At 39.7% G+C, this 22951-nt stretch overlaps 2 protein-coding genes across 7 annotated transcripts in view; one reads left to right on the forward strand and one right to left on the reverse strand.

The window, feature by feature from the left end:
• Positions 1-2193, reverse strand: part of fam184b (family with sequence similarity 184 member B) — a 37812-nt gene extending 35619 nt beyond the window's left edge. For all 4 annotated transcript variants that reach the window (XM_041784891.1, XM_041784890.1, XM_041784888.1 and 1 more), the window contains exon 1: positions 1721-2193. In XM_041784891.1, coding sequence (XP_041640825.1) covers positions 1721-1870 — 150 coding nt within the window. In that variant the 5' untranslated portion in view covers positions 1871-2193. The remainder of the gene's footprint in view (positions 1-1720) is intronic.
• On the forward strand, positions 1359-22949 carry ncapg (non-SMC condensin I complex, subunit G). Of its 3 annotated transcripts, none has more exons than XM_041784892.1 (22): positions 1359-1377; positions 7120-7232; positions 8790-9020; positions 9196-9424; positions 9657-9802; positions 9943-10027; positions 10384-10576; positions 10661-10810; positions 13479-13619; positions 15209-15332; positions 15641-15730; positions 16806-16994; positions 17127-17237; positions 17522-17641; positions 18623-18859; positions 18976-19157; positions 19296-19461; positions 19749-19916; positions 21546-21669; positions 21917-21964; positions 22100-22169; positions 22600-22949. In XM_041784892.1, exons 2-22 carry the CDS (start codon positions 7125-7127, stop codon positions 22724-22726), a joined length of 3039 nt encoding a protein of 1012 aa, XP_041640826.1. In that variant the 5' UTR covers positions 1359-1377; positions 7120-7124; the 3' UTR covers positions 22727-22949. The 3 variants fall into 3 exon arrangements, with proteins under 3 accessions (XP_041640826.1, XP_041640827.1, XP_041640828.1); XM_041784893.1 differs by lacking the exon at positions 1359-1377 and adding an exon at positions 6713-6809; XM_041784894.1 differs by lacking the exon at positions 1359-1377 and adding an exon at positions 6861-6972.
• Positions 22950-22951: the final 2 nt, after the last annotated feature.

Consider the following 22951-nt stretch of genomic DNA (forward strand, 5'->3'; position numbering starts at 1 on the left):
TGGTCAGCCCTCGCTTTCTTCCTATTGGCTTGTTCTGCCATGTAAACACACTTCGACGTGCTACTGGTTTATATTAAGCAGCACCCATTCAACCAGGATAGACCACGCTCTCTGTGGAGGGGGAGGGGGCTGTGTAAGTCAAGCATAAGTGTGTGGATGGCTGAGTGGAAGAGTAAGAGAAGGTGTGCTAAGTACAAGTGCATGTGTGAGAGACTGTGTGTGACTGTCTGTGTGTGAGTGCGGGGGGGGTTATTAAATATATAAGGTTACCACAGCTGACCCATTTCCCACTTCCTCTCCAAAGCCCCAAAACACTCCAGTAAACCATGTGTCACATTTCCAGCATCCCAGAGCTCAGAGAAAGTGCTTACTCCAAATATCCGATGTGATGATTCTTATATTTCATCAGCATTCCCGGTTTCAAATTTATTCACCATGGTCATCAAAGAGCCAAAGAAGCGAGGCTGGCAGGGCTTGCATAAAGTTTTGAGAGAGAGCAAAAAACAAGGCCTGTCTTCTATTTTTATTAGGAAGGAAGGAGTAGAGAGGCCTGGGAGGTAGAAAGACTTGGCTGGCAGATTTCCTTAACAAGCACAGACACAAGTGCTGACCTCTCTGGTGTGTCATCTTTGTTTGTGTGTGCCTATGAAGAAAAAACTCTCCAAGCAACACACGCAAATACAACTGCAGGATGAATTGCATTGCAGACATATTCCTGAACACAAGCACGGTCTCACACACACACAGGTGAACTCATCAGAGGAAGATAAGAAGTGCACAGTCATCAGTAATTGTCATAGCTCAACAAGCAATGGGTCATGCCCTGCTTCTGTAAGCATTATTGTGCACCAGAGAGCAGGAGAATCCCCATATAGCTTTGCTTACTGTATAAAAAACCAGCAGGAACAGGCACTGATATAACTGCTGCTGTTGTTACACATCCTTTCTGCATGCGGAAAGGCAGGGGCTAATGGATTGTTTGTAATCATGCCTGAATTATCACTGATTGCTCAATTAATGCATTCATTTGACAATATTCAGCTGTTTCTGGTTAAAATGAATGGTTTCATGTATTTATCAGGTCAATTTCACTCCTAATTAGCACCTGATTTTGCGTTTGATCATATAAACAGGCAGAATAGAAACGTTTACAGCATCATTGTAATTAAGTAGTCTGATCGAACGAAAATCGATGCACAGCAAAGGCAATCCGCAGATTAACTAATAATCTTGACTGCTGCCACAGTATACTGGGGGTTTGGGATCTCAAATTGCTGGAGATCTGCAGCCTGCACCCAAAAGCCTGAGTGATTGCTGATGTCTGATTACCGTGTCAGTCACGAAGACAAATGAACCCTGATCCAAGTTTTCCAAGAGGTATACAGTCAAACTACACTGGCACTCATCGATAATGTTCAAGCCCTTGAGAGTTAAGAAGGATTGTGTTTTTTTTCTGAAAGATGGTGTCTTTTGTTGTTTCTAATCTCTTAAATGTTCGATTTTTATCAAAAGGCATTTTTTGCTGCGGTATCTTGGCACCCCTCTGTACTGTGTCCTCTATTAAAAGACAGTTACAGGTCACGTTCTCACCAAGTAATGATGTTACAGCGCGATGGCAGCCATCAGATCATCCAATCAGCCTGACACACACACTCAGTGACAGCGCGTGCGTCCTTCTAGCCGGCCGCGCGCATCTCTCGGTGTCACCGGCAGGTCTTACCTTGGTGAGCTGAGCGATCTTCTTGCACATCTTGCTGTGCATCTGATAGTCGTACAGCTCCTGCTCGATGTTCGGGAAGTCTGCCGCAGTCCCGTTAACGGCGGAGCCCGGCCCGGGGGGCTGTGCAGCCTTACCGGCGCCTGAAGCCATAATGAACCGCCACACGAAGGGAACTTTCCAGACCGGAGGATAGTCACAAATGATCCTGCCTCCTCTCTGATGCAAATTCCCACCAAAATCGTGTCAACTTCTCACTCGCACATCTCATTCCTCCCTCGGTAGACCCCCTTCCGTGAGCAGCAGCTCGAGCGATTCGCTGGAAAACATTTGCTTGTAGAATCGGCGGGGCTCTCCTCGTGCGTTCCGGTTGGTGCCCCCCTCTCCCGCTATCCGCCCGGTGATCGGGGAGGTCACACGCTGGGAGTCCATCGGGGACGCGCTCGCGCCAACCGACCCTTCGCTGCTGTAAACAGATATGTGTGTGGGTTTTTTTCTTATTCTAAGAGGGAGCGCTCGCGGATGAAGGCATACAGTCCAACCACCTGTCTCGCGGCAGGGGCGGAGAGGGGCGTGTGTATCCTATAGGACATTACCGGAGACAGCTCGAGAAGCGCACTGCTGCAGTGCTGCCCCGCCCCTACCGGCGCTGCTGTATCAATGCCGATCACCGTGGAGGAGGAGGAGGGTCTCTGGGGTCTAGTGTGATTTTACTCCACCAGACAGATCGTAAACAGAATACGCTGAGTACAGGAAACATACGATAGTCTACCTGTGGTCGACTGTGATTCGTGGTATTTTTTTGATTGGAAAAGTAGCTTAGGCTAAATCTTAAATTAATGGCTCTACTACAAAACTTATACTGACAAGATAACCACAGATAGTAAAGAGTATAGCAATTTTATCATCTTGAATTATTAGTATAACTGTGCACGTAATTCGTGGCATATAAAATATATAATTTGTCGGATGGATAAGGCATAGTTAAAGACATGTAGGAGACTTCATGGTCAAGTGGAAGAAAGTTCTTTGGTCTGATGAGACCAAATGGTGCTTTTTGGCCATCAGACAAGTTGCTAAGTTTGGCAGACACCAAACACTGCATATCACCAAACACCCCATCCCCACTGTGAAGTACTGGTAGTAGCATTATGCTGTGGGGATGCTTCTCAGTAGATGGCCCTGCAAGGCTTGCAAAGGTAGAGGATAAAATGAATTTGGCAAAATAAAGGAAAATTATGCAGGGCAATCTGATTCAGTCTGCAAGAGAACTACAGCTTTGGAGAAGATTTATTTTCCAACAAGACCATGACCTGAAGCAAACAGTGAAAGCTACACTGAAATGGTTTAAAGACAAGGTGAATGTTCTTGAGTGACTGACTCCAAACCCAGACCTCAATCAACTAGGGAATGTGTGGCTAGACTTGAAAAGGGCAGTTTTGCAAAGAAGAATGGCGTAAAACAGCTGTTTCCAAATGTGCAAGCCTGAGTTAGACCTACTATCCACACAGACTCAGAGCTGTGATTGCAGCCAAAAAATGCATTTAATTTAACTGATATTATTTTGTAGAAATCTGTTTTCCATTTGACATTAAATCCATTTTTTTTCTTTGTCAAAAAAGCCAAATTATATTGACCATGAAAATCAGTGAAAGGGTAAACATCCAATACTTTTTATTGGCACTGTATTGTAAAGACCTCAAAGTCTACATTTCCCAAACAATGCCATATGGAGACACTTAACTTTTGTAGGCTATTGAATCTAAATCACAGCATTCTATCATAACATCAGTACTGGACTGCCTAGTGGCGATATTCATAGCCATAACCCTATTCAGCACTCCCTTGGGTGCTGAATGCAAGTATAGCTATGAATATTGCCTTTCATGTGCTGTATGGTATAAACTAAATATTGCTGTTTTGTCTGATGGACATCCATGGGAGTCTGAGGTATTGCCTTGATCAATCTGTCACAGTCAGACTAATTTCCCAACTTGCCTCTTGTCCCCTTAAAGTAGTTGAAATAAACTATTTATTGCATACAAGGCTGCCCCTGGGTATAAAAGGGTCTTTCTGGGGCCCAGCCAAACTGGGGGGGGCCAATGGAGGTCAGTAAAATCACGGTAAAGTTAGCCTGTGATAACAAATATTTTCTTTAAACCTGAATGAAACCTTTTATTAAAGCATTTTTTTCTAAATGTATCTAGCGTAGTAGCCTTCAAAATGTAAACCTGTTTTCTTAGAGCTGTATTTAAATGGGTTGGAAGTGGCAAAAATGTGTTAACAGAGGCAAAAAAAAAGTAGTAAGGAAGTGGCAAACACAGGTTAGATGTGGCAAAAAAAGGTTAAAGTTAGTGACAAAAAGGCATAAAAAGGAATAAAAAAGGCATAAAAATGTCTAAAATGACAAAATGAGTTAAAATGGACAAAAGCAGACAGAAAAAGTGAGGGAAAGGGTTTAAAAATGCCAAAATGGGTTAAAAGTGTCAAATGTGTTTAAAGTAGCAACAATGGACTAACACAAGCAAAAATAAGGCAGAAAGTGTATTAAAAACAGGCCAAAATTGGCAAAAGAAAAAAAACATCGGGAAAGGGGTTGAAAAGAGGGTTGGCAAAACTAGGCAGGAAATAAGTGATGAAAATCAGATAAAATGTGGCAAAAATGGGTAAAAAGTGTGCAAAATTAATTAAAAGAAGCAAATAAAAGTGGCTCAAATGGGTGTAAAGTTGTTAAATGGGGTTAAAAACTTGCACAAATAAATCCATTCAACATCAGAAGCTATTATAGCTTGACACACTTTTCAGCTCCAAAATGAGGTAACCATTAGCCAGGACAAATGCTAGAACCAATGCTACTGATCCAGCACACATGCATTGACATCATCATTAAATCACAACTGGGTAGGGCCCATTCTCTGGGATTTTCAGGGCCCCAGCCAATTCTGTGAATAGGCCTGTTTGCATACACAAAAGTACCTTCGATTGCATTAATAGGGTTGTTGTTGCAAACCACAGACAAAAATCCTCCAGATCAAAGGATCTTGGTTCATCTGGATATGTCTCATAATAAATACTTTAACTGAACTTGTAAAATGTGCGGGGCTCTCCTTCAATTGTAGCACTGCCATAAGGTTATATTAAGATGTCAGACCCATTCTCTCATCACTGTTGGACCCCCATCCATCCAAAATATTCAAAACTGATCTTCCCACATATAAGCAATGGCTATAGCAGAGGTATCAAAATAGGCGGCAAAAAAATCCCTGCCTCTTTTTCATTCCTCCATCAGTTTTCATTCATCATTTATCTGAATGCCTCTAAGGACAGACTGTCCACAAGAGTGTACCGTTCCTATTATTACACTTGAGGCCACAAAGACCCTGAAAAGAGACACAGTTCTTAGAGGGAGAAGGATTCAGCCATGAGAGACTGATGCAGGATTTTCACCCAGTTTTTTTTTATTATTGCTGCAAACAGACTTAACCTCGTGATCTGACATAACAACATATGACCTAGTTTGTTTGAAGCATATGAGGCCAAAAAACACAACCAGAGGATTAGATGACAGTGCAGTCCCAGCTTTAGAGACTGCAGTGAAGGATGCATCCAGACACATTCATAATCAATCAAATGTGTTGTGAGCATTTGCACATAATCTGGGTTTTACGGGGTCTGAAAATTATGGGGGGATTTGTGTGCTTTGCCCCATATATAGCTTAATCCTGTAGGTCACAACGGGATATAGTGTCAAAATTACTTTATGGGTCTGAATGGATAAATATGTATCACATAGTGTACATGACTTTACTGTAAAGAGAAATGTTAGCTCGAGGATTGAATGTCTCAGCAGTTGTACGCTCTTATTAGTATTTAGATGTGTTAAGAGCACTTACTGCATGTGTCCAAGGGTTTGCATTAATGATAGCCACTCTTGACATCTTTCTGGAAAATGACAAATCAGGTGTTAGGACTAATGTAGACTTTCAGCCCTTACATCCACCAGCATGAATATTCAATCTGATAATACACCTCTAGATAATCCAACACCCATACGGGTCCTATGCTCAAGCGGGCAGAGAATCCTCTATGATAAATTGATTTCCAGAGATAGATGGCTATTTATACCATAAATCCAGGTGCCCTGTTTGCCTGCAGAGATTTGTGGGCTGTCCTCTGCGACCCCATGGGTATCACAACACCAGCTCAGGGTAGAACATTATTATCTATTTGATCTAAATTTGGATAATTTATCCAGGAGGTAAGTTAAAGGTGTATAAGTGAATACAAATTTCTTTCATTGAACCAAAAATTAAGCCATGTGATAACCTAGATATTTCCATGGGATTTACTGATTAAATATAGTTATACAAACCCAATATAGGGAGGCTGTGTCAAGATATTTTGATTTCTTTGTCTCACAGTGATTTCAGTATGAATGCCTTTAAAGAAGTTGCACTAAACACTGAACTTTTCCTTACAGGCAACACAAAGCCCTTTCGCTGAGTAGGCTACAGCAAGAAAAAATAAAAGGGTTAAAAATATTTCAGAATGAAATGGCAATTTGGGGTTTTACAAAGTTTGAAAAGCAGGAGTTCCTGTGGAAATTGAGTTTAATTTCAAGGCCTGATCATTCGCCAACACATACAAGTTAATCTAATGGGTATATTGTACAATAAGACAAAAGAAAGTTGAAATATGTCTGATAAGATTATATGAATACATGGAGAGACAGACAAACTACTCTTCTGTAAAACTGCTACAAGGAAAGACTTTTCTGCTGAGAAATGGATCGATAAAAGACGGGAACCAAACATTTTGTTTCTGATGTTTTACCAACTTTTATTAATCAAAAGCTTCCCGTTTTCAGCAGGACAAATCTGTCACTGCAAAGTCATCTTATTGAGAAATTAAATCAATAGGTTCTCCTGACAGGCTAAGCTCAGGGCACACAGCAAGACTACAAAAAAGCCTCATGCCCATCGACTGCGCATGACGCATGGACTACGTTTACTCTTCATACTTCTCGCGAGAATAAACGTCAGTTAAATTTGAAAACAGGCGGCAGTACTGCGAGAAGAAAAATCAAGAAAAGGTATTTGTTACACTGGCTGAACGTTTAATTATTTAGTTATTTGACTTTTAACGTTGTTGTTCATATCGAAGACAGCGTAAACCCTATCTAGGACACGTAAACCCGTAAGACGTGGCTTGGTTGCGTGTTTTTCCGCTCCTCTTTCTGTATCTAGGTGTGGCTGGTAAGCTAATGTAAACTTAACGAGTCACAAGGGATTAACTGCTGCCGTTAGCGTTCAGTTAATGTGACGGTAAAACCGCGAACAAACGCAAGAGATAATTAAACGACATTTATAGTTTTTCTCTTCGTACATTGTCTTCCTTTGAAGGAAATATGACTGCGGACAATGAAATCGACATTAAAGAGGCGTTTCAGCGCGCCCAGAGAGGCCACAATAACAAGGCAAAGCTGGTGGCAAGCCTGAAGAGCAGATACAGCAAGGTAAGCTCTATGTGGTGATATCTGAAACTTTAGATAGATAGAAATGTCAAAGTGCCATTCAATTAAAGGAAGTCCCTTACATTTTTAGTGACGTAAATGAAGACCTACAGTGTTGTTCAAAATAATAGCAGTGTGTTAAAACAGTGTGTTAAGCTCAAAAGCCTTATAAAAGCTTTTACTCCATACACGTTAATGTATTGGGAACACTACACTGCACATTATATGTCAAATCAAAACAGGAAGTAAAAATGATAAAATGTGTTGTTACTTTACAGAAGGTGACCTTGGATTAAGGTCTGGGGATTTGGCCGACCACTCCATAACGTTAATCTTGTTGGTTCTGAAACAAGATGCTTACCTAGTGTTTTTTTTTTTTTCTTTTAGCTTGTTTGACAGGGGCAATGCACAACACAACTGTTGAACCAGAGTTAGCTGTAAAGCTAGTTTACATCTGTGGTCTCTGGGTTGTCATGTTTAAACACCCATTAAAGGGGCATGTCCTCTTCAGCATAGGAAAACATGACCTCTGGAAGTATCTTGATGTATTCAAACTGATCCATGATTCCTGGTATGGGATAAATAGGCCCGACACCACAGTATGAGACGCATCCCAATATAATGCTTGCGCCGCCATGTCTTCACAGTGTACCAGGGCTTGAATTCAGTGTTTGGAGGTCGTCTGACAAACCGTCTGCAGCTGCTAGAAAAGAATGATCTTGTTTTCATCAGTCCACAAAACGTTGTGCCATTTCTCTTTGTGCCATTTTTGTAGCGACTGGACTTTGCAGGGGCTTCTTGCAATAGCTTGCCTTCACATCATCTTCTAATTATTACAGTACTCACAGGTAACTTTCGGCCTTCTTTGATCATCCTGGAGCTGATCATTGCCTGAGTGCCATTTTGGCTATTCTTTGATCCATTTGAATGGTCTTTTTCCATTTTCTTCCACCTCTTCTAGTTTTGGTTGCCATTTTAAGGCATTTGAGATCATTTTATTTGAGCTGTCTGTCATTTTCTGCACTTCTTTATATGTTTTCCCATCTACATCAACTACTTTGTATTCAAAGTACGCTATTCTCCTGAACAATGTCTGGAATGACACATTTTACTCCTGTACAACATTTGCAGCCTTCATCCTTAAATAAGGGCTACCTCTTTTTTTCCCAGAATAAATGACATCACTAATTGAACTCTGCACTGCTGTTATTTTGAACACACCCTTTTCAATTAATGATTCAGTTACACAGAATCAGCAGCATGCATGTCATGACTGTTGAGTCTGTTGGTTTTCTATTACTCTTCTACACCTACCAGTAAATAATTTGGCATGTAGAATAATTCCTACCAAAACAGTGATTGATCTGGATCGTGATGTCAGACTGTAATAATTTGAACACAACTTTATAAGGTTGAGGAGACCTTTCTCTGTTGTTTTCTTCCAACTACGCAGTGCAGAGAGTTTACTCTTATTTTGTTGTGTTCTGTTAGAAACCTTCGCTACATTTTTTCTGTTTTGCTTCACCTTTAACCAACATCATCTTTCATTTCCCCCTTCAGCTTGAAGACAAGACACTGTTCCATGAAGAGTTTGTCCACTACATGAAGTATGCCATGATCGTGTATAAACGTGAGCCTGCCGTGGAAAATGTAATTGAGTTTGTTGCACGGTTTGCCACAAGTTTTCAGTCTGCACCTAAAGCAGAAGAGGAAGAGCAGGAGGAGGAGGAGGATGTAGATGTTGAGGATGATCATCCTTTTCTGAGTTTCATCTTCAACTTCTTGTTGGAGGTATAAACATTTTTACATTAGCATAAATTGTGCACACAAGTTTCAGTAAATTAAAAGACACTGATTTACTTTCTGTGCTACCTAGCAACAATAACCTATTGTTTGAACCTATGGATGCCTGACAGCAAACCTTCTTTCTGGAGTGATGCATTGTCCATTTTTCCTTTCTTCTCAGTCTCATAAAGCCAACAGCCATGCGGTGCGTTTCCGTGTGTGCCAGCTCATTAATAAGCTGCTGGGCAGTATGGCAGAGAACGCCCAGATAGATGACGACCTCTTTGATCGTATTCACCAAGCCATGCTGGTTCGTGTCACTGACAAGTTCCCCAATGTGAGAATTCAGGCTGCTTTGGCCATGACCCGTCTACAACAGCCAAAGGATCCTGACTGTCCAACCATCAATGGTTTGTTTTTTTCTTTCAGTCTTTTAGTATATTTGATAGATTTAGATTCATTGTTTCAACTAGTGTAAGACCAATTTGATTGGTGACAGCCCGTGTGTGTTTGGTTGTTGTGACCCTCTCTAACCAGGACCTTTTTAAAGCGTCAAAAATGGAATTTTAAATTTGGTTTTAAATTTCTATCTTTACGATAAGTCCACCAACTGCCTAATGCTCTGTTTTGCCCTCTGTTCAGCGTACATGTTGATTCTGGAAAATGATGCCAATGCTGAAGTGAGACGTGCCGTTCTTTCCTGCATTGCTATGTCCCCTCGCACCCTCCCCAGAGTCCTCAAACGCACTCGGGATATCAAAGAGAATGTCCGCAAACTAGCCTACCAGGTACAGCTAAATTATTTAGTGTAAAATTCTAAAAATAAATAACTTGGAATCACCATATACATTGATAACAAAGAAGTTGCTGTATTAATGTGAGTGACTTGCTCTGTTGACCTGAAGTCTTGGATGTCTTTTTTCTTAAGGTTCTGGCCGACAAAGTTCATATCAAAGCTTTGAGCATCGCACAGAGAGTAAGTCTACTGCAGCAGGGTCTACGTGACACTTCAGGTAATACTGATTTAGTTCATGTGTGTGTCTCTATGTAAAAAGATTCTCAATGAAGGCTTGACCTGGTAGTTTATGTCATGAAATATAAAAAAGTAAGATTAAAATCATCCATAGTAATTTATTATACCCCGAAAAATCTTGGAAAGTTTCGATTCGTCCACTCAGCAACTGCAAAGTCTTTCATTTTGCGTGTTGCAAGTGTAAAATCTTACACTGGTGCTGTTAAAACTTTTAATGTTTTTAAATATTTATGCATGGAAATGACTGTCACCAGCAATCAATTAAAGAAATTAGTTTGTGAATGTTTGTTTTTGACTCACTCACTGTGTGTCTGGGACTGGCCGTCTGTGCTGTAGAAGCGGTAAGGGATGTGGTGATTTCCCGTCTGCTGCCATCTTGGCTGCTTCGACTTGATGGTAACATCATAGAGCTGCTCCACAGACTCGACGTGGAAAACTGTGCCGAAACAGCTCTGAACACACTTAAAGCCATTTTCAAAGGAACGCCTGATGAAGAACTGCTGCAGAACAGAGTTCAACTTGACAACAGGTACATTCAGCCTTCAACTGTCCTGCTCTTATGTCTTATTTAATGAATAAAACCGTAAGATGATTTGTTTTGTTTTTGTAACAGGAAGCTGATTCCTTTGGACTCTCTGACCTGTGAGAGTGTACTTTACTGGAGAGCTCTGTGCGAGTTCATCAAAGCTAAGGGAAATGATGGCGATGAAATGTTGGAGCAAGTGATGTCAGATGCTGCAACATATGCTGACTACCTCTATGGGTGAGAGAAAAGAAAAATCACTGGATTTCATTTTGGACTGAATGTTTTACCGTATCGCACAGTATATTCAGGCTTTACACAGTATATTTTCTTGAAGTTTAGGATTTGGTTCAACATATTTCAAATTTGTCATAAACCATAGTCAAATACCCATATGGATACTTACACTGTATCTTTGCAGAGTTTTTTGTTTTAGTTTGGACTAGACATTTAGAAATCCCTTTCTATGCCCTTTCAGTGTAAATAATCTGGAATAAACCAAGCACTGTCTCTTCAATGTAAAACCAAATTCAAAACACAAAATTTGATGTTTTGCACATGCAAAAATAGACCTAGACAAATGAAATTAATTTCCTACTAAACTTCGCTAAAAGGTTTTTCTAACAGGTATTTAACAATACCATGTGATGCAATAAGAAAGAAGAAATATGGGCTGTTTTTTAATTTGATAAGTCAAAAATTTTATAAACCGAATATAGCAATACGTATCTTTGTGAGTATGGCACTATAATATAGTTTTAAACATTGAATTCAGTTCTTTTTGTTCTAGTTAAACAACTTAGTGCCAACTAAGTTGGATTCTGTTCTTAAGAGGCTCTAAGTTTGGAAGATATTTCCTTTAAACTGGTTAGTACAGTGTACTGAAATCTCAAAAACTATGAATGTATTTTTTCTTTCCCATGTCATTTACAATGTAAAAGCACCAAGGGATATTTTAATGTCTAGTTCAAACAAGAAGACAGATTACAAGCAAACTTGTTTCAGTGTTGACCACTGTTTGAAGACGGACTTTAATCACTATTACTTGTCTATTCATACATAATTGAGTGCATAACAAAGCCACTATGTGATGCTTTGAATTTGTAAACAAAGACAAAATGCAGTGCAAATAACAACCATTTTATTACTCAGGTGTCTAAGGGCAGGACTGGTGTTCTCAAAGGAGCCCTCTCTGTATGTAACAGTGTGCCCTATCTCTGCTTGAGTTCAAATTAACCTGGACTATTACATTTAAATGTATAGCAGCGAGATCCAGCACAAATAGAAGAAAAGAAGTATATGCCAAGAACTCTTATTGGCTTTTTTAAATACACAGGGCTTAACATTATTTTTGTTTTGCTCACCAGCCACTGTGGCTAGTAGATTTCCAGAAGTGCTGGCTTCTCTAAATTTCCACTAGCCACACTTTTCTTGTTTGAAATAACATTGTATAAGATTAAGGTGTGTACTGCACCTCCAACTTTAAACCGTTTTTTTTCTCATCCACCCTGAAGAAAACACAGATTGACCACCAGAGTTTGTGGTCTATTTAAAGTGGGCAAAAGTCTGGCACTATTATTATTTTATGGGAAAATAGACCCCTTGATGTGCAAAACAGTTCAGAAACAGTGGCGCTAATAGCTGAGCCCAGTTAGAATAATGTGCAGGATGTGTCACTGATAACCTGCCTGCCAAAGTGGCTAGTAGGAGTCATTGCACTGCCTACCACGGCTGAAATCCGCCTGCATTTGGTTGGGTTGCAGGTGTTAATGTCAAGCCCTGAATATATCAATAATTTGGTTTTGATCAATTTAATTTGCAACCTCTAAGACAGGGGTCATCAACTTCATTTGTACAAGGGCCAGCTTATGTCTATGCAGATGCTGTGGGGGCCGGACTGTTAAATGACCTAAATAAAAGAAATACTTCTGTCAAAATAATTTTATTTTCTTTGAAATGTACCTTATTTTTTAGCATTTATCAGTATACCCAGGCACTATTACCTATACTGAAGCAAGCCACAAGGGGCGATTGAGATATTTAAGGTACATACAGTCATGGACGAAAGTATTGACACCCCTGGAATTTTTTCAGAAACACACCATTTCTCCCGGAAATTGTTGCAATTTCAAATGTTTTTGGTATACATGTGTTTATTGCCTTTATGTGCATTGGAGCAACACAAAAAAAAGAAAAGAAGAAAAAAGACAAAATTGACATAATTTTACACAGAACTCAAAAAATGGGCCTTTTGATTTGTTTCTCAGGCAGTGAAAAATAAATTCTCAACCTCCCAGAACTTTTTTAATGTATGCAGGAATCTACTACTTCAATCAAGAAGTGTATGTGTTTGTCATGCATCATATTTATTAATATTGGTTAATAATAGTTGGATTTTTGTAAAACTGATCAAACATTATGGGTCCACTAGAATAGTCCTTTTTGCTTAGGAGGGTTCCTAAAAAATGAAAATAATTTATCATTTGTAATCTAAAATCTCCTCAAAAGTAAGAGCTCAAAAATGATAGAAATGATGATGTCCAATTTTTATTTGAAAAGACCACCATGTATCACTGTTTTAGCGGTTGCTTTTCCATAATAAATGAATGATGCGTTAAATCTGCTTAAACAGGGCAGCATGCTTTATGCTCATTAAATACACCTTTTTGTGAATTGTGATTAATTGCAGAGACATACATATCCATCTGTGGCTAAGAAAAAGCTAATGCTACTGTAGCTTTGCTAATATGCAGTGGTGTCCTGGGCTTAATCACATTAAATTTGCAGCATTGTATTTGATTTTGGTTAAGGTGTCACAGGTATCACTGATTCTGGTATCTGGTGAGAGCCATTGATAATGGACTGTACTCTCAGAGCTATTCTTGAATAGGACTCTTTGCTGTTTTAGATACCTGAAGTCAGTACCTGTGCTGTCAGAGGAACAGAGGGCTGACTTTAACCAGCTGGAGCTTGTTATGACCAAGGAGTTCATCTCACAACAGCTCATCCATCTGATTGGATGTCTGGACACTAATGAGGAGGGAGGCAGGTAAGAGAGGAAACTTCTTTGTTTGTAAAATGAGAAAATAGATGGTTGGGGAAAAATTCTACAGTTAAGACACAGGAAAATAAAATAACTTTGAATGCACAGCATGTAAAAAATGACCACCAGAGGGGCTCTCAACCAAAACAATAACACAATATGACAAGTACAGACCAGCACTTCCCAGATGAGATCATCTAAACCCATTTCTGCTGTTTACTACTTGTTTTGAATTGAAGACTGTTCAGTCAAAACAGCACCTCATAAGATGTATTTACTAAACAGAAAACTGGGGGCAGGGGTTTATGTGCGTTGTGATGCTTCAAGCTCACGTGCAATCTGGGACCGCTTCCAGCATGAACCTGGAAGTGCCTTTTTAAGTCCAGTTCTCCTTCATTATAAGAAATGTATAAATGAAAACAAAACAATGGTTTTCTGTTAAGTAAATGTACCCCATGAGGTGCCAGTTTACTGAACGGTCCTCCTTCAGAACAAGAAATGGTTTTAAGAAGAAGGCCGTGGAGGTGGGCGGAGCTGAGCAGCGCTGGACTGGTCTTAACTCACTGGAGATGCTGAGTGTGGGCGGGTTCCATATTAAAGAGGTTAATTTAGGTGATTGAGCTCACAAACTTTGTCAGCCATCATGACATGACATGTCCCATTACAATTATGATAATATATAACATAGGAATTGTATTTTTTTTTCAATTAATCTAGATATTTCAGTGCTTTAAGTAAATTAAAGGGACCATCAAATGTATGGTTTAAGGTTGTCAAATATATTCACTATTCATACTTTTTTTTTCTCGAAATGATACAATCTCTGTTTTTAAAGATACATATCCAAAGCAGGGAAATTTCAAAACCATATCTACTTCATAGGTAAATTCTGTAGGAGAGGAATGACTCAAACAAAAACTGAAACATTGTCAATGTTTTCGTTTACAACTGCCTGCAATTTTGAATAATTAAAAAAGAAAGTTATTTGCCGGTAACTGGTTCCCAAGACTTATACTTTTGTTCAGTGAATGTCAATAAAGGCCCATATTATCCTGTTGACACTGGGCTGTATGTAAATAATGAAGCTTGAACTGATGCCAGTAGAAAATATTGATCTTTGTGTTTATTTAATGTTGGCATTAAGCACATGTAACTACCGTTTCAGAGAAGAGTATTTTATTGAGTAGAAGAGGTGATGTATGGGACAAATTCTAAACTGATTTGATGGTCAAACATGAGAGGAAATATTAACACAGTGGAATTTTTAATTTAAACATCAGTATTACCCGTGATGGGTGCATCTCTGTTTTTGTCATGGATCAAAACTGTTATCAATATCATTTTTATTTTTACAATAAACAATATTGAGGTTTGTATTCTGGTATTGTGACAACCCAAATCTAGTGAGACATTTGTTGTTCCACCACTTTTGTTTGAAAATCAGATGTCATTATTGTCTTTAAATCTGCAAATTTGAGCTTTTTGTTTGTAAAAAGGCATAAGAGCCTTATTTAGGTTTGTTAAAAAACATTTAATCTTATCATTAGGAGTTGTGGTGTTACAATTCAGACTTGGTTTGTTTTTTATAATTATAGAAAGAGAGTGTTGGCGGTTCTGCAGGAGATGTTGGCTTCTCCACAGACTCCTTCTTCCTTGGTCTCTCTTCTCACAGAAAAGCTTCTTAATCTCATTCCTGATGACAACAGATGCATACAGACCGTAAGTTAAATTCACTCCTTAATCAGAACTTGGTCACTAATTTGAATTAAGCTGAAATTTATTTCAATATTCCTTTGCCTCTAACCATGCCCCTCACAAATTCAGTTGACTGAGCAGTTTAAGAAAAATGAAGACATTTAACACTAAGTTATTTATCAGTGTTTTCACTTGCATGCACTGCTGAAGAATCAATTTATCAAATTCTTCTACACTACTAAATCTTTTCTGTTTGTGACTTTAGACTTTTATCCAACAGGATCATTAAAACAGAGATGTATGTCATAATAAACTTGCTCTGTATTGGACAGGTGGCAGAAATCATCTCAGATGTGAGGGAGCCCATCATGGAGGCCAGTGTGCCTGTAGATGAGAACGAGAGCCGACGGCAGCAGGTCCAGGTGAGGAACTCGGCCAACAGAGAGCACCACAAAGCAATTAGACTCAGTTATCTGTTCCAATTACCCTGCTGCTTTTTTGGACGGATGAAGAAACCACGTATTTGGCACAATGTGACTTTGTTTCTCTTTGGCAGGGAATTTTAATTTATCACAGGGCAGCATGGAGAACCTTCACTCTTTTTATGATGCAAATAATTAACACAGCAATATTAAAAGTTAGTTAATGCTGAAATGGAAAAATTATCAAACCATTATCTTTTGAGGTAAAGTGATTTCTGTATTTCTGTGCTCTCTTTGTATTCTCTCAGTCTGACTATTCATCCATCTCTCTGTACCTTCAGCTGCCAGATGGTTAGTTTTTGGAGCCAATGCGTGTTTTTAGCAAGTGGAGTGGAAGGAGCATATTATGTATGCTAACTGAACTCTGCCTGGTGTATCTGGGTCCAGTGGCTACCCTTTAGAATCAGTTTTTACTAATCCTATTGACTTTGTGAAAGGTAGCATCTTTCTATGCTGGCAGCTGTGAGTTCTGGTAGAACTTTCAGCTTTTCTCTTTTTTTCCCTTTCCAAAACAAGGACTGAACGGCTGTAATCTCTTGAAGGCCAAACAGCTGTCAGGGAAGTCAGTTGTAACCAGATGTTTTGCTTTCATTCTACCTTTGTGCCCACCAAGTAGTATACACTCTAGAGCAGTTGTTCTCAAATGATTTGGCAAGGCACTCTGGTGTGAGTTTAGGCTAGTCTTGGTGAGCCATGTGAATTTGTACAACCATATGTTATTGCTGCATTTACATAATGACTAAAGTTTCTGTGACGTGTTTTCAAGGTTTTTTTTTTTTTGTAGGGATATAGATGTGGTGTGCCTTGAGATTTTGGCTTGATGTTAGGTGTGCCTTCGGCAAAAAAAAGGTTGAAAACCACTGCTCTAGAGGCTTCTAACCTGTCCCAAACCCTCAGCTGTTCTTGTTTTTGTGTCGATAGAGGTGTAGTAGCCATAAATAATGCTCCTTGAGTATATTTGATAGGGATTGGCTCCCATGTCCCCAGCTTAATTTGCTTCTCTCCTCCACTCTAGCTTGCAGAGGTGAAGGTGCGTATCATGGAGGCTAAACAAACCCTGGAGGACTGTATCACAGCCCAGGACTTCAGCCGTGCTGCAGAGCTGAAGGACTCCATCACAGAGCTCGAAAATCGCAGGAACAACATCATCAAAGAGATCGCAGAGAGTAACCAGCCAGCTGACAAGGATGTTCGCACTGAGAAGGTAAAGACAGGAAGCATCAATCCTGTGCTTAAAAATGGGTTTTTGTCTAATTGTACCTTTCCATAGTAGAGATTTGCCTTCCTAGAGTTAAAATGCAAAAGAGGGCTTTTAAGTTTGTTTTCTGTGTTTCAGAATGACCCTGAGACTCTTCTGAGGTGTCTCACAATGTGTGCAGAGCTGCTGAAGCAGATGAACATCAAGACAAGGATTGGTCCAACCCTAGGGGCTTTAATGTCCTCTCTGGTAGAGACCCACACTACACAGTTTATCCCATTTTCACTCATGATACAAGACATGTAAATACAGCAATGCACATTTTTCCCCTCTAAGAATGATTATATTCTCAGTGTCACCCTAATGCATTCACTGTGAATACCACATTACCTGAAAAGTACAGAAAATCTTTTAAATGGCGTGTCCAGAGAATTCAGATTCTTTATTTCTTGTCATTACATGTTTTCAATATTTATCAGGGTGTGCTGTGAAGTCAATATTAATTGTTTGTGTTTTTTGTCCACCTCTGTCAGATCCTGCCCAGTATAGCAAGTGCTCACCCAGCTGTCCGTAACACAGCTGTGGTGTGTTTGGGAACTTGCACACTGCACAGCAAGGAGCTGGCTAAAACCCACATGGTCCTGCTGCTGCAGGTAATGCCACACATGTGCATTTGATCTACCTGAAATTCAAATGTTTTTGTTTTTTCTGTTCAGTCATTTTAAAGGTCTCTGCTGCTGAGATTTGTGCCTGTACATGAAAAGGACAATGAGTGAATCTGAAGTGCTTAAGTCTTTTTTGAGGATTTTATTGTTGCGCCCTCTGGAGGTATCCTCCGGTTACATGCATCACTTTAGGCAAGAACACTCATGATTAGGGGTGCAGCGATTGCAATTTTCTGGCCGATCACCGATCTTTAAAAAGCCTGACCTGCCGATTCTGATTTTGGCCGATACTGAATTTGTTTATAACTGACAGCATACACCTTCAATGTTCCAATCTTATTTTATTAAAAAACATTGAACAATACCCATGAAACAGTACAAAATGGTTGTTTTAACTGCACGTGAGGTAGTTCTCTCAAATAAAAATGAAAAGCTCAGAGCATTGCTGTCCAAACTACTAAATTATATCAGTTCCTTTAGTCTCTCATTTTTCACATTTTAGTAGGTAGAGGTAAAAAAAAAAAAAGATCGGGGGATAAGATTGGTTTCATATGGAAGTGCCGATCCCTGATCCCCCAGGATTAAGGAAATTGGCGCCAATTCCGATTTTGGCCAATCGATCGGTGCACCCCTACTCATGATGCACTTGTACGCATTAACACAAGGTGAAAAAGCAGGTATATCTTTGGTCTAACTCACTTTTACAGACACATCTACCATGTGGCATTGTTTACATGCATTAAAAGAATATCTAGAGAAAACAGTCTTGTTGCTGATAGTCTCATTTCTTTTGTTGGTCATATAAAGGTACCAGTATTGATGTTAGTCTGCTTTATCAGTTCAAAACTCACGGAAGCTTTATATAATTTCAAACCTTCATTAAATAAAGGTAATCCAAAGATCTGAGCCTCATTTACAGTATAATTACTTTTTAATAGCCTGTCTATGCCGGTATGTGTGTGTTTGTAGATTGCCCAGTTGGATGAGATAAAGATCCGTATCAGCGCTCTGCGCGCCATTGTCGACCTCCTGCTGCTGTTTGGCTTCCAGCTGCTCTCTGACACAGCTACCCCTCAGATGGCCCCGTCGTCCCAGTCCCCAGATAGACAGGAGGAGGATGCACCCGTGAGTGATGAAAAGGGAGATGTCCCAGAAGACACTGCGCAGAGTATAATCGTGATGCTCTCAGAGTTCCTGGACAGTGAGGTGAGGAGGACATAATTGCATCCGAAATAACATGTGTATGCAAATTTTTTTTTTTAATGGGAAACGGCTAGAGACCAGTTTAAAAAATAATCTGCTCATCTATCTATCACTTTCAGGTGTCTGATCTGCGCACAGAGACGGCCGAGGGTCTGGCCAAACTGATGTACACTGGCCGTATGTCCAGTGCCAAGATGTTTTCTCGTCTGGTGTTGCTGTGGTACAATCCTGTTACTGAGGATGACACCCGACTACGGCACTGCCTCGGCGTCTTCTTCCAGCTCTACGCCCGGGAAAGCAGGTCTCACTCACACACACGATAAGCTATGTGATAATCTTGATGTGTTTTCACTGTTTCCCTCTTCTTTAATTATCAGTATGATAATTGGCCTCAGTTGAGTCATTAGTTTAAACTAATATGTTTATCTTTGTGTGCTAGGGTCCATCAGGAGGTTGTGGAAGAGAGTTTCCTGCCGACTGTTCGGACTTTAATGAATGCCCCAGCCACCTCTCCACTTGCTGAGGTGGATATTAACAATGTAGTCGAGCTGCTTGTGGAGCTGACCTGTCCAAGTGCACTTATTAAACCCCCAACCAATACAGAGGTAAGAGAGTTCTGTGGACTCATCAGGTCCTCACTGATCAATCTGGTGGTTTTATTTTGGGATGCCTTATTAGAGTTTCTATTTTACTTCACATTACAGTGCTTTCTTTGAACAAATACTTATGAATTTGCATAGCAAATTTAGAGTAATTTATGTTTACTGCTCAGATTCAGTTTATGTTTCAACATTTACAGCCTAAATTCTCATTAGTTGGTTCGCAATTTCCAACACACATACTCAAGCAAGCAAGCAAGCAAATTGAGTGTTCTGAGTGTACATGTCTGCAGGAGGTGTGCGTCCATGACTACTTGGCTGTACGCATGTGTGGTGAGATGCTGAAGGACCCCACTGCTCCTGAAGTACGTCTTTATGCCAAGACTCTCAGCAACTTGGAGCTCAGCAGAGATGAGACAGTCAGAAAAGATCTGCAGACGCTGCTGCAAGAGCTTGTACAGGTAGATACACCGTTCATATTCAGAGTCACACTAGCAGCTGGAGGAAACTGTTTTTAAGCAGATTATTTAAGACAAATCACAGTGACAATGCATGTATTAACCAGTTCCATTCTCAAACTCATCTGCTTTTGTTCACAGTTTTAGTCATTAGGGCAGTTTTTAAGCATGTTACAATTCACTACTCAGGGACAATACAATATGCAGCTGAGGCTGATAGGAAAGTTTTGAGTTGTGAAAGTATAAATCGATCAAATTATCACTTAAATTTCCCTCAAGATTATTTTTGTTAATGTTTAGAGAAAAAAGATACCAGGAATACCAAAAGTCCAAGTCCTTATTTCCCTTCTGTCCCATTCTACCAGCTGGAATTTCATAGTAATGTAAAAATTCAGTGTACAAGCCATGCTTTTAATACTTATTTTTTCACCTAAAATGTTGGCTGCAGCTCATATACCAGGGTGACTTACTTAGCTATATAAATTGTTTAGTCATGTCATGTCATTACCAAATGTGTGCAGCTGCCACTGCCACATGCTACATGAGCCCAAATGCAATTGAAAATTCACCCCATTCATTGCATTGCAAATGGCCACTTCACTTCTGAAATGCATAATGACACAGACCAGTATGGTGGGGGTTTGCCACTGCTTAACTGCTTTTCCTCGTCATTAGGTCATAACTGTGCATTTAAAGAAAACAGGAAGAATACTGTTATAGTGACTGTTACCGTTCAGTGCTGGTTTGACTGGAAACGCTCCTGAGAAAGGACAAGTGACAGGCAGTGCGACTCGCGGGCTGTGAGTGTGTCTCAAAACAGTCACCAGGGCTGAGAGCTTGACTGCTGTACTGCAGCTAGTAGATGTGCAAACTCCATATGGTGAAAACAGATTGTACTAAAACGGTGACACAGCTGCACAGAAACTACACATTAGAGACTTTGCTGAATGAAATCAAAATGATCACACAGACAGTAGATGGTTTAAACCTTTCTCCTTGGGAGAGTCCCCAAAACAGACGGTGGCTTACATAATAGGGCCACTTACAATCTGGATTTTAGGGTACTGTACTTTAGAGTTTCAATTCTGCATTTAATAATCTCTCTGATTCAATTACGTGTAATGAATGGTTATTCCACCCCCAACATCCTACTCTGTTCTGAGAATACATGTTTAACTTTAAAACAAACTAGAGAATGCAATTTCTGAAGAAATTGCACTGTGAATGCTGAAATGCCAAACGACATTCGTCTGCAAAAATGGATTTCCCAGTTGTTTGCATTCCATCTGTCATAACCACGACAAGTTGGGAAAAAATGAGTAACGCCATAGTCGATTATTTTGGTTGGATGTAGAGCAACTCTATGTGTACAAACCGGCTCCAAAGTTCAGTCAAAAGAAAAAGATGTAATTTTTTATTCTGACAGTGGAAGAAGAAACTGTCAAAAGCTTTATATGCTATGTGTGCAGTAAATGGACTCAAAAGTTACCAAAGAAACAATAATTTAAAATGGATATGGCTATAGTGGGTACCCGGCAGAAATACTTTCAGTGTGCTGAGTTCCCCTTAAATGAGGAAAAATAGTATATACATTTATAAATACAGTATTGTGTAATTTCCTCTTCTCTTTAGGTGGTGAAGGATCGTGTCTGTCTCCGCGCTCTGGAGAAAATGGCATATCAGCTTGTGGACTCAAAAGAACAGGCAGAGCTCCTCAGCGCCAGTGCATTACAACCCCTGGATGTCAATGCAGATGGTACACAAGCAAACACAGTGGCAGTCTGTAAAAAGCCAACTCACACCCAGCTTAGCATATTTAAAAACTGTCAAAGTAGATTTAATCTACGTATACTGGTGACAACTTTTCCTGTAAAAGGATTATACATTATTGCCAGAATGTTGCTAAGTGGATTAAACATCTCACTCCCTCCTATTTAGGCTTGTCAAGATAAGAAGGTAGCTAGCAGAGCGAAATCTTAATTTTTTATTTTCCATGTTTTCAGAGGCCGCAACAGACGATTCATCTAAATCTGCCAAGAGAGTCAAAAGAGGTAATGCAGGTTCTGTGCACTCATCGGAAATTGCAGTTGTTGATACAGCTGCTATATTTTTAGAGCTCCTCTTGTCGACCTGAGTCAAGAAGTTGACTCAGCACTGTGAGGTAACCCGAGTGTTTGTGTGCACAGGTCAGAGGAAAGTGGGCACACCAAAAGGGGGAAGAAAGCCGAGCAGGAGGGCAGAGTCATCGGAGGAGAGGTGAGTGTATTGTCAGCAAAAATCCCTTTCAAGCACAAGCAAAGTTCTATGTATAAAAATTGATTAATACATGAGGAAACATATAAAATAATTATTTGGAAAGTTTACAATGTTCTAGTTTCAAGCCACTGATTTTTTTTTTCTTTAAGCAGAGAAATTCATAATGACTATTTTAACTAGTCGAAATGGGTTGATTTATGAAGCATTATGATTATACATAAAATTCATTTTTAAGACACATATTGTAATACTGTTGAAATTTAAGGTTTAATTCTGAAAGTTACCTGAAGCCCTAAAAATGTAAGTAATTTGACTTGATATGCCCAAACTTTGGTATGCAAATGTGCCTGTGTTCATCATTTGACAGAGCACCATATTTTCACATTTGTATTTCTTATATTCATGTTGTGCCTCTTGTTTTTGTCTGCAGTGATGGCGAAAATGTTCCAGAGCCTGTTTCTGTAGTGCGTCCTTCTCGGAGAGCCAAGACTGCAGCCCTGGAGAAAACAAAGCTGGACCTTAATACCCTCATCAACCAGGAAGCAAATTTTTCATAGAGCCCAAGAAGGACACTGACATATTTTTAATCCAGTCTTGTGTGATTCTAAATACACTCGACATGTGGTTTTCATTTTTTTAACCCAACCTTGACCTTGTACCTTTGAGATTGAGTTGAACCCTCAACACTTTTTTTTTTTTAAATGTATTTTCTGTCAGCATTTTCCTGTTCTTGTCTTCCAAGTCCGTTGTTTTAATGATTAAAGTGAAAGTTGTAAATGATT

The sequence above is a fragment of the Cheilinus undulatus genome, linkage group 4 (assembly GCF_018320785.1).
Source record: "Cheilinus undulatus linkage group 4, ASM1832078v1, whole genome shotgun sequence".
Lineage (NCBI taxonomy): Eukaryota > Metazoa > Chordata > Actinopteri > Labriformes > Labridae > Cheilinus > Cheilinus undulatus.